Below are 14,930 nucleotides of genomic sequence, written 5' to 3'. Positions count from 1 at the left end.
ATGCCGAAATTAGCATGAAAGAAGAGTTGAAACTCATAGATTTCTCCCTCAAACTCCCTACAGTGAATTACGGCTCCTAGACCGCCGCTCACCCTCATTGCTATCGCGGATTCCTCTGTCAAGCATAACCAATTCGCTGCTGTGAGGGAGAGGATAAGGGAAGGGAATTGAGAGAATGGAGGAGAACTCGAAGGCTTTGGAAGCCCCCATTCGAGTAAACCAACGAATAAATGGTGTTAGAGGTAGGTGGGGAGAAGGGTATGGAAGTTTAGGAAATAATCAGGTTTAATTAAATTAATTAAGCATATAACTTTCAAGTTTTATATCTTTGAAACCATTTGTAATTTATACATAATATTATATATTAAATTGATCGTTTTGACACAGAATTTTATAACATAAACTGGTTAAAATCTGAGGAATCTGAAATTTTTGGTACTTTTTAGATCACTAAAAATTTTATCCAATTTCTCAAAATGAATTATTACATGCATACAGCTCAAAATCCTACGAGAATATGTTGACTAAGATGGTTACAACTGAAAAATTAAAGATATGTTTGGCTTCAGTAAGAATTCAGGAAGGATGTGAATGGGAGTGAACCACATTATAGTATATGACTATGAAGATGACGCAAGTTTGGATTAGAGAAGATTTCGATCAATGTTCAAGTGGGATATTGTATGTGTGGATGTTGAATATATCTAGGCAGAAAAATTGAATCCTACATCTGCACTGAGCGACCTAACGCTTGGTTAGGTATGGGCGACCCATCGCCAGAGAGGGCCCACCAGCGCATGGCTAGTATGGGTGATCCATCGCCAGAGAGGGCGATCCAGAGCCCAGATGAATGTCTTTTGAAATAGAGCCATAAACAATCCATCGCCCAGGACACGTGCAGTCGTGCCCAGATATACTCATTAAGTGTTCGAAACAGAGTGTCTGGAAACTCGACGCTCGAGGCAAACCATCTGACGCTAGAAATAGTTTGAACAATCTAGACATTCAAGTGCTTGATGCAGAATTTGGAGAAGCTCTTGGCAATGCATGAAAAAGGGCGAAAAACAGAATGAACGGTGCGTGTAGAAGAGCATGTGAAGTTCTATGGGTGCATTTCTATAATTTTTATGTATGATCGAGAGAGAAGCGTTCATTTTTTTTAGGATTGTAGAGAAGATTTGAGTATGGTTTAATCTGTTCATTTCATAGTGAATTTCTTGTTGTGGTGTACCTCCATAATTTTTTTTTCCATTTTCAGATTTTTCCACATTAAATCTGTGTTCAGTTTTCTAGGTTTATTATTTGTGCACTTCTGTTCAATCATTTGATTCGGATCTCTTAAATCCGTGTTTTTTATATATCTAGAGAAGTGAATATCTCCCCAACATTATCTTCCCTATACTAAATCCAAGGTTAACCACACATACATAAATCTTTTATACCAAGCTCTAAGTGCCTAAGCCCGCAATAATATTTTCTTTAATTTATATACAAAATTTAAAGGAATTTGTTCATTAAAACCCAGCTGTTGTTCAGCAAACATTTCTTCTATTACGCCATTTAGTAATGCATTTTGGCATCCATCTAATATAGCTTAAGTTCCTTGTAACATGTGAATGCCAAAATTAGTCTAAGCATCTAATCTAACAACAGGCGAATGAGTCCTCGAAGTCTATTCATTCAACCTAACTATAGCCTTGTGCAACTAGTCTAATCTTATTCCTAACTATAGTTTCTAAATCATTAGCCTTATTTTTTAATACCCAATTTGTCCCAATTAAATGTGAATCCTTTGGTCTAAATACAAATTCCCAGACACCGTTCCTAATAAATTGATTTAATACCTCATGCATTGTGTTCATTCAATATTCATCTTTTTGAGCTTCATTAATAATGGAATATCCTATCAGAGATATGAAAGCTGAGTGAGCAAACTCATTTCTAAGTGCATTTTTTGTCCTTATGCCTTGAACTTGAATACTTGCAATTAATTCCTTAAGATGATTAGAGGCCTATCTCCACTCCTCGGACAACTTTGGAGTTGGGGGTCACCATTGCTAACTTCAGATCAATTGAAGCTTAAAATTTATAATTTATCAATCTTTTCATCATCTAGATCTCTCAATTTAGGTAGTCCTTGAGTTTACTCATCAAATATAACATGAATAGATTCTTCTACAATCAACGCTCTCCTATAAACACCCTGAATGCCTTACTATGATGGGAAAAACCTAGAAATATTCCTTCTTCACATGACAGGTCAAATTTACTAAGACTGCTTTTTTAACTTTCCAATAGGAATTACTTGCATCTACAAAAAAAATGTGATACATTTGGTTTCTTCCCTTACAAGATTTCATATGGTAAATAATGGATTGTAATCGATCATATATTAACTCTATTAATTGCAGAATAAGTGACATCTACTGCTTCATCCCAGAGATATTTTAGAAATTCAATCAACTAGGTTTTGGCTATATCATTATTTTTCACTCTACAATTTCACCTTTTTAATTCTATAAGTATAATCTGTCTATTGAAAAAGGCAAATTTTACTCTCATTGTGGCAATATAAATACATAGATAAACAATGTTAACAAAACATTGTTTTAATAGATGATTTAACTTTAAGGATTACCATGAGTTTGTAAGAGTTTTATTCTAAATCTTTTGTTTTTTCTAAGAGCCTTTTCGTTAATCATCTCATTAATAATATATTTTTACTTCAAAAAAAAAAATCAAATTTTGAGAGAGTTTCATTTTAAAATGAAGCTTTCATCTTAACACTTCTAGAAGAAAAAAAATCCTCTCTCCTACTTATTATAAGCTATATAGATGACTATAAACTGTCAAGAAAATAAAATTAAATTCTCACAACCTTTTCTACAATGCATCAATTGGATTGAATGAGTAATTAAGCTAGTTGCGGGGTAAAAGTACAAAGGATGAAGTGAGAGATGATTAACTTGAGAAAAGAAAGGTGTTGTGCATATTCAAGATCAATTAGCTATGAGTAAATTAAATGCTTAGGGAATGGCATAAAGACACAAAAATAAGATTGGCAATTAGATTACTGGAAATTTATAGCAAGAAAAACATCAGGACGGAAGTTAACATAGCTAAGACTTGTACACAAGATTCGGATAAACTAGATTTAACATCAGTAGCACGCGATAGGAATAAAAGGAAGAGGAGTGAGAAAGCCGAGTCCATTTAGTTTGAAATGGTTGTTGCAGGAAGTGTTCAAGACATCAGTAAAAATACAGTTAAAAAAGCAGTAGCGGAGATCAAATAGTGGCAGAGGTGCAAGAACAATTTGATTATAGGAACTTCACTGTAATTCTCTCTCTCTCTCTCTCTCTCTCTCTCTCTCTCACACACACACACACACACCACACGCGCGCGCGCACACAGAGAGAAGCTGTTTTAAGTGAGGGGATAAGAAAAACGCCAATTAGAATTATGGAATTTATAAAAAGATGGCAAATCAAAGGTGGGCAGTGGTGGCTAAATAGATGGAAGCAAGCATGTACAGGTTAGGTTTACAATAATCTGTAGAAGACCAATATGCTGTTATACTAGTTAACGTAATATTAAATATATCTGATAAGATTGGGAAGACAGAAAGAGCTCCAAGCAAAGGGGGAAGAAACAAAATGCTAAAAAGAGAGGAACAAGGAAAATTTTAAAGATGGGCAGAAAATCTCATAGAGTGGACAATAAAGTGAACCATGGCTCAAGGTTTCAATGCAATATTCAGATCCATGATAGAATTGGCCCTTATTTATACTCCTTTCCCAACAACTAATAAGACAAGAGACATTGCAGAATAAAAATACTCCAGCTAAAAAAGAAAAGTAGAATAAACAGACATAGTAGAGAATAAAACAAATGATTCAAACAAGATAGTTTTGTTGACCTCTATACATTCTACTACAAAAATAACACATGGATTATAAAGATTGAGTATGACATAATTTCTAGCTAAAATTTAATATTTTTGATACTTCAAGCTGAGGTTTTCCCTAAATCATGTAGTAATTTTTACTCAGGTTACAAACCGAGTGCATTGTAGTAACTGCTAGTCAAATCAGAGTCCGTCCACATCCCTTCAGAGTGGAATTCACTTATGACAAATCATACTTATTACATAGTACAATAATAGCACCATGAATTTTAAATAAACCCCTAACTAAGGGTAAACCTAACATTGATCATATAATGACAATTATCACCACTTCATGGTTGACAAGCCAAACAAATAAATCAAAGAAAAAAAATAGTATGGTTAATAAAAACTCAGGATGCCAACGATCAAGATTTTATAGATTTCTTCACAATGTTTTTCATAAAACAAAACTACTAAAATAATTATAGATGGCAAAAAACTTACCGGTAACCGTATTGTTCTAGATTGATCAGAAAGAGATTTTCGAACAAATTGTCTAATCCACCAATGTGCATATGTAGAAAATTTAAATCCTTTTGAAGCGTCAAACTTCTCAGCACCCCTTAACAATCCACGACATCCCTCCTATGGACAAAATTGAAGACAGTACTTAGATGAATGCCGCAAAAAATAGTTACAAGTAATGCACTTCAAATAACGTAATAATAAGACCTGAACAAGATCTTGGATGCTCATCCCTGCACCTTGAAAATTTTTTGCAATCGAAATAACAAGCCTTATGTTGCTTTTGATCATCCTGTCCTTGCAATGAGTTCCATAGTTTAGGCGCTGCCTAAGAGTTTTTGTATCGAGTCCAGCTGCTGCTGCCCACTCAAAAGAAGTTGGTTGGCGGTCAAACCTTCCTAAAAGCTCCTCTTGGATTCTCTCAAGCTTTAGCAATTCCTGCATTAGATCATTACCAGTGAATTCTTTTCTAAATTTCTAATATAGATGAAGTAATATTTTTCTTTGCACTCGTACTTAAGATGTAGGGATCAGAAAAGGAAACAATTTAGCATGTTAAAGAAAATCTTACAGGAAACCAAAGAGATGAAAAAAACATACCATATTACATAGCTTATACCTAAACTCTAATATTTACAAGCACACATCACATAAAAAATACAACTGTTATTAACTTTTAAAAGTCAAATGTACCATCCTATGGATAAGTTTATAGCACCAAGATGTTATAAATGTAAGAATCAAACTTTAGGTGTTATATTTGTAAATCTAAAAAAAGGAATAATAATAATAACTGTGTGGTATGTACGTAAATTTCCCAAAAAAAAAAAAAAAGGAATAATAATAAACACAAGATACAAGAAGAAGAATTTTGGTAGAATCCAAAATAATTCCAACAACCAAGAACAAGCCTCTTCAAATATTTCTATAAGCAGATACGAAACTTCAAAGATGTGTGCAAGATGCGGATTCTTATTCCACAAGCATTGATAAGGGAACACTTGGTTGACTTTACAAGGGTTAACGTTTATAACACATTTGTTTCTTCAGTTTCTTTATCTTCGAGTTAAATACTTCCATCTGCATCTTGACATATCTGCTCTATTTTTCTCAATTCTTTCACTGGTTTCAAAAAGTCTGTTTTCGCCACTCTTTTGGAAATATTTGTTTTCTTTTCTTTTTCTAAAAAGTCTAGAAAGAGATTCAAGCCCAATATGATTATGGTATATTCAACTTTTATTAACCTTGTAAACTAGGAAATACTCCCAGATGGTTCTTAATGGTCCAGCTACCATATATTCGTGAAGTTAAAACTTTTCCAACCGGAAATATAATGTGATCAAATTCATTTTACAATAAATAAAGACAAAGGATTAGTCAACAAAAAAATGCTATATGTGTTGATGATACAAGTCATAACTTCTATGCCAAATGATCTGCAAAAAGGAAATATCATATATACCCCTGATATTAGAAAATGATTCAGCACTCTGTGAACTAGCCTTGGAAGGGTGATCCAAGCCTCTTTCTTGCTGTAGTAGGAGGTTGACATTTAGGGCCGTGCCATGAAGAGGGATTTAGGAAATGATCCACTCATCAAGGGAATGTTGGGAGATATGTTCTTAAGTTTAGGGTGATCCAAAAGAGCTTAGGAATGTGTTAAAAAAGCTAGTCCAAGGAGTGTTTGGCTGCACCCAGGATTTAACTTAAATAGGATTGAGTAAATCCTGTAAATCCAGATTTATCAAATCCAAATGTGTTAAATTCAGAATAGTTGATTAGGTTTAAATCCAGTTAAATCCCTTTAAAGTGTTTCGCGATGAGGGAAGTGATAATTCGCATGTGTGTATTCTTCCTCACTTAAATCCGTTAAATCCATGTAAAAATTGCATTTAATAAATCCAGGATTTACGCCAAAACGGACAAAAAATCAGATTTGTGGGCAGTGGGATTTAACTTATTATTTTTTTGTGTTTTGATGGATTTATGTTAAATTCTAATATAAATCCTAATAAAAATGCATACCAAACACCCCCCCAAGGCCAGGGAAGGCTAAGTTTGGGTGGACTTTTAACTAGCCTTGGAACATTGCATCGGAGGAAGGTCCTAATAGTGTGTGAAGGAGCCACAAAGGATTAGAAGTATTTGAGAATGTTTGGAGTACATATCTTGTTTTTGGAGGGAATCAAAGAAGGCTGGAAGAAAATAAAATTGGTCAAGATTTGCCCTAAATTGTCCAACTGCTTCAAGAAAACTTAAGAAATTTTTTTATTGATGCTAATAGAGATAAAACATATAGATTGACGCTAGAAAGATTGGCAAAAAATTTAGAAGAGACTGGAAGAAAGATCAACAAGTAAAAAAGACATACATATGAATTTCACCAAAACAAAAGCCAAGGAAAGAGGTTGGGCAACAAACTCTTAAATTTAGAGTTTTTACTCTTAAACTTTTTATCAAAGCGCCAAAATCTCTACTTAATTAAAAAATATATTTAAACTATTACATAAAATTCTAATATTTGAAACTCAAGAAACTAAGTGAGGAGAACAAAATTCAAACCTACGAAAATAACTATGAAAATGGAATGGAATCACTCTAATTGGAGCCACAACAGAATGGCAAGAGCTAAAAGCCTCTAAAAAAGAAAATAAATAAATGGAAGGATAAAGTATATTAAAAACTTACAATATTTCTTGTTTAAAATTAAGCAATATAAGACATAACTTAGTGTTTTTACAAAAAATCATAATGATGCTTATGCCTCATTTTCCCCAGGGTGTGGCATATGCCTCACCCGCGTTGAGTTGCACCTCAAGGCACGACTCTCTTGAATAAAATGCTTCAAATTTTTTAGCCTATTCACTTTGTATGACCCAACTTGAGGAACATTAGCATAATCCTTGAATATAAATTGATGAAGACTGGAGATCACTTATATTCATACAAAAAAATTTAAATAATATACTCAAAGTTGGGTCATACAAAGTGGACCTTGAATACAATTAGGGAATTTTTTTGTATGAAGAAGAACTTGAATCTTCATACAAAGTTGGATTAAAATTTGATGAAGATTCATGGTCCACTTTGTATGACCCAACATTGAGTAAGTGAACATTAAATTTCAATTAATACAAACTTGAAGAACTTTAGCATAATCCCCTGATTGTCATGGGGCCTGTTGCTTATAAGTGCGGGTGGCGTTTTGAAAATGTTGTCACACCGTTTGGTAAACGCGTTTGAACAACTTATAAAAATACGGCGTTTTTAATTTCTGAAAGACACGGCCCGCAAGATGATAGTTGCGGTCTGCGTTCGATGAAATTGTATCACAACTTTGCCCTCTTGCTCCATTTGATCGCGTCTGCCCTACCCTTGCTCCATTCGATAGCGCCCTGCCCAAGCTACGCCGAGTTCCTTCTTTCGGGCTTCATTCGATCGCGTCCTACCCTAGCTGCGCCGAGCTCCATCTTCTGCTCCAGTTTGCTCGTCTGCCCTAGCCGCTCCTCCCTACTCCCCCATTTGGTCAGATCCCTCTCTATCCGGCAAACACCTCTCCTGTTTTTTTCTTCGGTGGTTGTGTTGTAAACAAAAATCTTCTATAAGGAAAAAGATTTACTAACATCATTACAAAGCCAAATAGAGGTTTGTTTGCGCTCTGATTTTTTTTTAAGAACATTTTCAGTTTGTGTTGGTTTTAGTTTAATATTGGGGGCATTTACATACGTAGCAGACAATTTTTATGTATTTCTATATCTCACACTTAAACTCCCATATTTACATACAAAGCACTTAAATCTTTAATATCACATAAAAAAATATCACTATTACCACTTTTTAAAAGTTAAATATACTTTTTCATGCATAAGGTCAAAACACCGAAATGTTATGTTTGTAAATATAGAAGTTTAGGTGTGAGATATGTAAATACTTATGAATTGTGTGCTACAAATGTAAATTTCCCTTAATTTTTTAATAAATTTATGTTTCTGTATGTGAACTGAATTTTTTTTTCAAATTCTCTCCACCTGACTGCGAGTTGGAGCAATAATAGTGTAGGTGCTCACTTCCTGCATATACAACATACTCTATTTTGTTAATATGACTTGTTTCATAATCTTTTTGACTTTAATTACTTATAGTTAACATATTTGATTTCCCTGCTCTTCACATGGTGCATTGAATACATATTCTCGCTAGCCTTATGATGACCCTTAACCAAAATCTTAGAGGTTTCATTAGCTTGCTCTTTTTTGTTTAGCTTGCTACGTGTTTCTTTCTAATGGGAGTGCAAATACTTATCTTTGCAGACTATTTTTCAGCTTTTTAATGCTATTTTGTATTTTCGTAGGGCCTTCCTTGCTTATAAACTTGACCACGGAGTTTCTGAAGCTCCTTTCTTAGATTAGTCTATTTTCATCTCTAATAAATGTTACTGCAAGAATCCAATTTTGTTTCTTTATGCCACTATAATATATTGGTCTATTTTTAGCTTATATAGACCAGGGGCAAAATGTTTATTTATCCAGAAACAACAGCAAATCAGTTTTTTCTAAACGTACAAACCAAACAGACAAATAGCTTATCAAGATTAACTTCAGATACGCAGTTTGTCAACATAAGCTAGATAAGCTGCAGCTGCCCCAAACAGACCCATAATCTCTTAAAATTGACCATAAACTTTTTTCAAATATACTTTTAGGAATTCAAACTCCCAAGCCTTCACTTAGAGTTCCATAAAATTTCTCTGGAAACCTAAGTTGATGACTTAAAATATTAAGTAACTTGAACCGATGTTAAATGAAATTAGAATAAAAAAGGGGATGAAGAATCAATTAAAAGATGAATAAATAAAACTTAAAGTGAAAAAAGAGTAATGAAGCCGCTTGTTGATATTCAAGGAGTGCATTTCATCTCCGCAAAATGACGTGTCATTCTTTACTATGATTAGGGAGTTGTGAATAGCGGGATCCTCAGTCAGGTGAATGTCACCCTTCACAACACTATTTATAACATTAAGTAATAATTAAATTCAACCAAAATATTAAAATTGAATATAATTGCACAATATGTAAGTCATTTGAACTTCAAACACCTAATGGTAATCAGTTAAATTTCATCGTGAACTACAACTTTAACGTAAATGCCAGAATGACTGCCTACATACCACACTATTAAGCGACTTTGCTAGCTCACAAACCTAGATCTAGGTTAGGTTGATCGTATTGTGTGTTTCTTCCCTTCATTTCTTTATGAGCACCAATTGCATGCTTGAATTGGATGTAGATGATGCTATGTCTTTTACCGTTGTAGATGGACATTTAGGCCAATTAACATTTAAATAGACAACATGTTAGGAAAACATTTATCCTACTGATATGATTTTGACGTATGAGTGATGAATATGTTTAATATATTTTATTGCTAATATTTTTCTACAGATGCCATAATAAACATAGATTTTCAATTTTCCCTTGAGTCTAAGGGTAGATTGTCCTCATTGGCTGGCTGGAATGTTGGGTGTGTTTTAGACGGGGCTTGTTCAAAGAGGGAGCGTGAATAAATCCTAATAAGGTGACTCAATGAAGACGAACATCAAAGCAATGATAAAAATCAAGAGGACGAACCTCAACACAAACATGAACGTCAAGAGGGAGGATGAACCACAACAAGGCAACAAAGCTAAAGCACGATCCTCAACTTAATAGATCACGAATCAAAAGTCACCCAAAAAGCCAAGCCACCAGCAGGACAATAGTAGATCTAGGCAAGGCTATATGTGGAGCAGATGCTCGGCTGCCCCACTTACTTTGCATTTTTTTTTGTAGCGCTCAGCTGCCCTCTTTTTACTATTTATTGATTTGATTTGCTTTATGTAATTTCCTGCATGCCTGTATCCGCGTTAGAAATATATGTTTTTCCTAGGTTTCTTTCTGCGTTTAAGTGTCTAGTTAGGCTTGGCTTGGCTTTCTGGGTGTCTTGATGTAAGGTACTTATTTACCATTTCTTTTTGGGTATCTTTCTGGGTGATACATATTAGTTCATCAAATTTCATCTACTAAATTACAAATGACATACTAAATTACCCGTGATATACTAAATTCTACTATTATTATTATAAGCAGCAGGTAATAGTCTTTAGATGCTTATTAGCTAATTTAATGACTAGATTACCCGTAATATGTTAAATTGCTCGTTTTGGTAGGCATAATAGATTAAATTACCCGTTTTCGGATTAACTTTATCTTCAGATACTTATTAGTTCATCAAAATTTGTTGGTCGGCATAATAGTCCCATTTGTGAAGGATGGTTAAGGTTGATGGTGCTTGTGAAATTTTATGATCATAAATAGTTCATAAGGCTCACAAAAAGTATAATGCAGAATGTAAATTAAGCTGAATGTTTCCACAAATGTCCAAAAAGATCAATCAATATATTTATCTTCTGAACAAAGCTTGGTGATCAGTGTAAATAATAAACACATTTCTGCACCTCAGTGTAAATATTGGCAAACTATGTGCCATCCAATTTGAAATTGGATAATTATGGCACTAATAATCATTCTTAAATAGTACTAAGATGCTGAACAACAGGCATTTAATGTAAATTTGTGTATGGGATAACTGCAGGAGTAATGAAAATGGGCAGATTTCTGGTATTACATGAAAGCATATAACCACAGAATAACGGTAAGTTCATCAAAAGGTTGAGTGTGAGGAAGTGTGCCAAAACTTGTCTCTGGGACATAACTATGCAGCATTTTAAAGAAAGTTGGTTATGACATCCTACGAAACTAAAGAAAAAAAAAATACACTCATGTTGCTATAAAGGGTATCTAACCAAAAAAAAAAAGATCTTATTTTTCTGTCCTTATAATTAAGGTTAAATCTTGGCAGCGTTAATGATTCCTCTTTTATTCTATCAGTACACTTGCATAAACTTATTTTGACATAAAAGCAATAAAATTCTGCGGTCAGCAAAGCTTACCACTAATATCTAAAATTGCTGTTAGGCTGCAAGCAAAGAATCAAAGAAACAGAAAAATTTCACAATGCAGAAAAACTACAAAATTTCCAACCTGAATTCCTTCTGAATACTCTTGCTCTTCAGCAGATGTGAGAAGCTTTGCTGAGCTTGTTGTACCTCTAAGGTAATGTAAAGGATCAGAATAATCAATCTCCTGCAATGCACCACGCTTTTTCTTTCCAGATGATCCTGACCTAACAGAAGCAAGTGGAATGTTAGCCTCTGCAGCCACTTTAGCTCTTTTTGCCCTTCTCTCTACTTGACGTTTAGATCGCACAGCTATGTTTTGCATGAAATCGAGCTCATTTGTCATTAAATCAGAAATGTTCAAATCTTGAGATGAACTTTTTGAAATATACCCTCAGCAGAACAATAATTCTGCCAGATTTGCTCCATTTTAACGACCTCATCCCTAAATTTTTCATCACCAGCTGCATAATCTTTTGATCTGTCCGATTCCAAACATGGGTCACCATCCAATAACTGCGCAGCTTCTTTGGCAGCTTCAACTGCTGCTTTTGCAAGAGCAATTGCCTCGGAAGAAGCTGCAGCTATTACAGCCTCTTGGCTTGTAAGAAATGCTTCTCTAGGCAAGGTCTCTGTAATTTCTCCCTGAAGCGAAAATACAACATAAAAAAGTAAATATATAAGGAGGTTTGAGCCTAATAATCAGATGTAAATTATTTAATTGCCGAGTGTTTCTTTCTCAGGTTATAGCTCATTGACCAAGATAGTCTTGATCATTTTTACCTTAATAAATGTATGCTTAAAAGTAAGACAATAAGAGATTATCTCACAGAACAGAAGTATTGCCCTTACACAACATAGTTAGTTGAGAATCAAATGGAATGAAAGAATATTATTGACTAAATATTACACAATGCTTGTCATTTGTTCATTTAAAAATGTTTTGGGCTAAATATTATATCAACATTGTTAGATACTTTAACCCTCTTTTCTCAAACCCTACAATGACTTTATTAGGTTGAGGTCCATTCATCAAAAGAAAAAACAAAAATTTTGCATTTTAAACAAAATGTTATTCACATGATTAAACTGTAAGGAAAAGTTAACAATTTAATGAACGATCTCCATGAAGATTAACATTTTAACTAAGGATTATCTTGTGAATAAAAAAGACATTAGGAACCTAAATATAGAAGTGGACCAAAGTGAAACAACCCTTACAACTCTGGCGAACTGAGTACAATTTACCCCAAAAAAATGTATTGCAAATTAAGTTTGTAAGACAGCTCAAATATAAATTTACATGTTGAATCTAATAAATTAGACATTACCTTATAATTAATATAACCTGAATAAACTTTTGACCTAAACAACATCATCTATATTTCATAACCAAAACAAAAATAGAATTGCAATGTAATTCACAAAATTTGCAATTTCAAATGTGCCGGGAATGCTTAGTAATACATGTAATCTGCCCTCACCTTTCCAGGTGGACCAACAACCCCTATATATGTCAAGGGTTTTGTAGATGCTAATGACTTCAATTGAGCTTCCAGAGCAGATAGATGGAGCTTTTCAATTACCGCCATTCTTTGGGATGAAGAACAGCGTGTCTTGAAATGAATATGGACCCTAGCATTCACTGCGCATGTAAAAATTAGAAATTACCATAACCATCCATAGAGTTTAATAAGAATTTAAAAGAGTTTCTTGCAGTGAGGCGAGCAGAAAGTCTGAGATGATAATAAAAAATATATGCTTGGATATATTTGCAAGAATTAGAAAATCATTTCATTTTGGATTTTATTTTATATTTTAGATTGAACTTTTGAAGTTTAATTTTTTTTATTTTTGTTTGAGCTCCATCCCCCGGCATAGGATACAATAATAATGAAAACAATTTAATAACTGAAATGAAGAATTCAAATAATAGAGTTCTAAATGTACAAAGAGAAGATTTCATAAGGGATATGACATCAGGGAAATGGATAACTTATGAAACTATTTGGCCCTTTAGAGTGGTAACTGCAAATGTGAAATATATCAAATCATAGGAGTAGCCATTCATTGAGGTTGCCATAACTTTTGGATTATTGATTTATTGCAACAAACATTTGCCCACAAAACCATCTTGTAACTTGTAACAAATATTTCAAAAAACTGGCTGCAATTATAACATGGTATTCCATAAGATAAATATATGATATCTCACACAATATAAATTTATGGCTAACACATATTCTTGGCAGATTGAAAATGTTCTATCACTAACATTCGATTTAACTTTGTGAAAAGAATTGATGATTTAATACTGTTTTAAATCACCAATTATTTTTATCAGTTAAATCCGAGCAAATCAGGTTGATAAAACAATGGGCATGGCCCTCTTCTCTCAATATAAAGCTAAAGCTATATGACAAAAGAAGACTTCATAAAAGGATTCCAGCTTTAGGTTAAACTCTCAACCCACATGAGAAAAAGTCCATCCAGGTATACTTAACAGCAACAAGTTATACTCTGTTTTTGTGGATGACAGGTTCGTTGAGGTGACATTAGCCAGACAAAGACAGAAAAATTGTCTTCATTTCATGACTAGAGCAAATTCTGCAATGGCCAATAAAGTAAGCAAAAAGCTAGGAATGCCTTTAGGCAAAACTCAATCTGATAAATAGATTAAGGAAGATTTACATACGTACCACTCAATTTCTACTTATTTACATATCTAACACCTTAACATTAATTTTTACATGCATACCACCTTACCTATGCATGAAAGGGTGTATTTTCCTTTTTAAAAATTAAAATAGTGGTATTTTTATGTGATCTGAATGTAAAAAGTAAAGTTTAGTTATTAGATACGTAAATAAATAGGAATTGGGTAGCATGTATGTAAATGCCTCATAAATTAAAATATCCATAGACCAATTTCAATAATCCATATGATGTCCTCGTAAAAACAACTAAGATTTTTTTAATATAGGGTAATCCTAACCCTTAAAATTGCCGGAAAAGCCTATTAATAATTATAAGAGTTTAATAAAGTTGTTTGCCAAAGACAAGGAAACAGGAAAATTTGCTGAAAGAGAAATAAGGATACCACAAATATGATTTATGAAGTAAATCAACAACTATCTCTAAATGAAGTTCATTTTAAAAATTACAATAAAATTGAGGTTAAGAACTGTCGGCACTAAAAAGTAAGAAAGAAAGGTTGTTTGGGGGGTCGCCCGTAAGAAGTTGTCGGCAGCCGGAATTGAAATCCCATCGCCCGCTTCGGAGGGACGTTTTAATTTACGTGTATATATATATATATATATATATATGACTTTAGAAAAATATGAAATCAAACTGACCTCATATTTTTCACAGTTTAAATGAAAGAGCGCTCTACCTCAAATTCTGTATCTATCCCGAGGGATAAACACAAGACTTGAGGATGAGGCTCAATCAAATAAACTAGGAAAACATATGACATCCGTTTGGGTCTGCGAAACCGTTTTATTTGCCGACAAGTTCCCC

The 14,930-nt window shown here is 33.6% G+C and overlaps 1 protein-coding gene across 1 annotated transcript in view; it reads right to left on the bottom strand.

The window, feature by feature from the left end:
* LOC110037084 (RNA polymerase sigma factor sigB) overlaps positions 1 to 14,930 on the bottom strand; it is a 40,009-nt gene that overhangs the window by 15,508 nt on the left and 9,571 nt on the right. The window contains exons 2-6 of the mRNA XM_020741662.1: positions 12,893 to 13,053; positions 11,845 to 12,053; positions 11,494 to 11,791; positions 4,622 to 4,852; positions 4,394 to 4,534 (exon numbers count right to left, since the gene is read on the bottom strand). Coding sequence (XP_020597321.1) covers positions 4,394 to 4,534; positions 4,622 to 4,852; positions 11,494 to 11,791; positions 11,845 to 12,053; positions 12,893 to 13,053 — 1,040 coding nt within the window. The remainder of the gene's footprint in view (positions 1 to 4,393; positions 4,535 to 4,621; positions 4,853 to 11,493; positions 11,792 to 11,844; positions 12,054 to 12,892; positions 13,054 to 14,930) is intronic.

The sequence above is a fragment of the Phalaenopsis equestris genome, unplaced genomic scaffold (assembly GCF_001263595.1).
Source record: "Phalaenopsis equestris unplaced genomic scaffold, ASM126359v1 Scaffold214832, whole genome shotgun sequence".
NCBI classification, from domain to species: Eukaryota; Viridiplantae; Streptophyta; class Magnoliopsida; order Asparagales; family Orchidaceae; genus Phalaenopsis; species Phalaenopsis equestris.
Note: the sequence above shows the minus strand (reverse complement) of the source record. Positions and strands in the feature narration are given on the sequence as shown.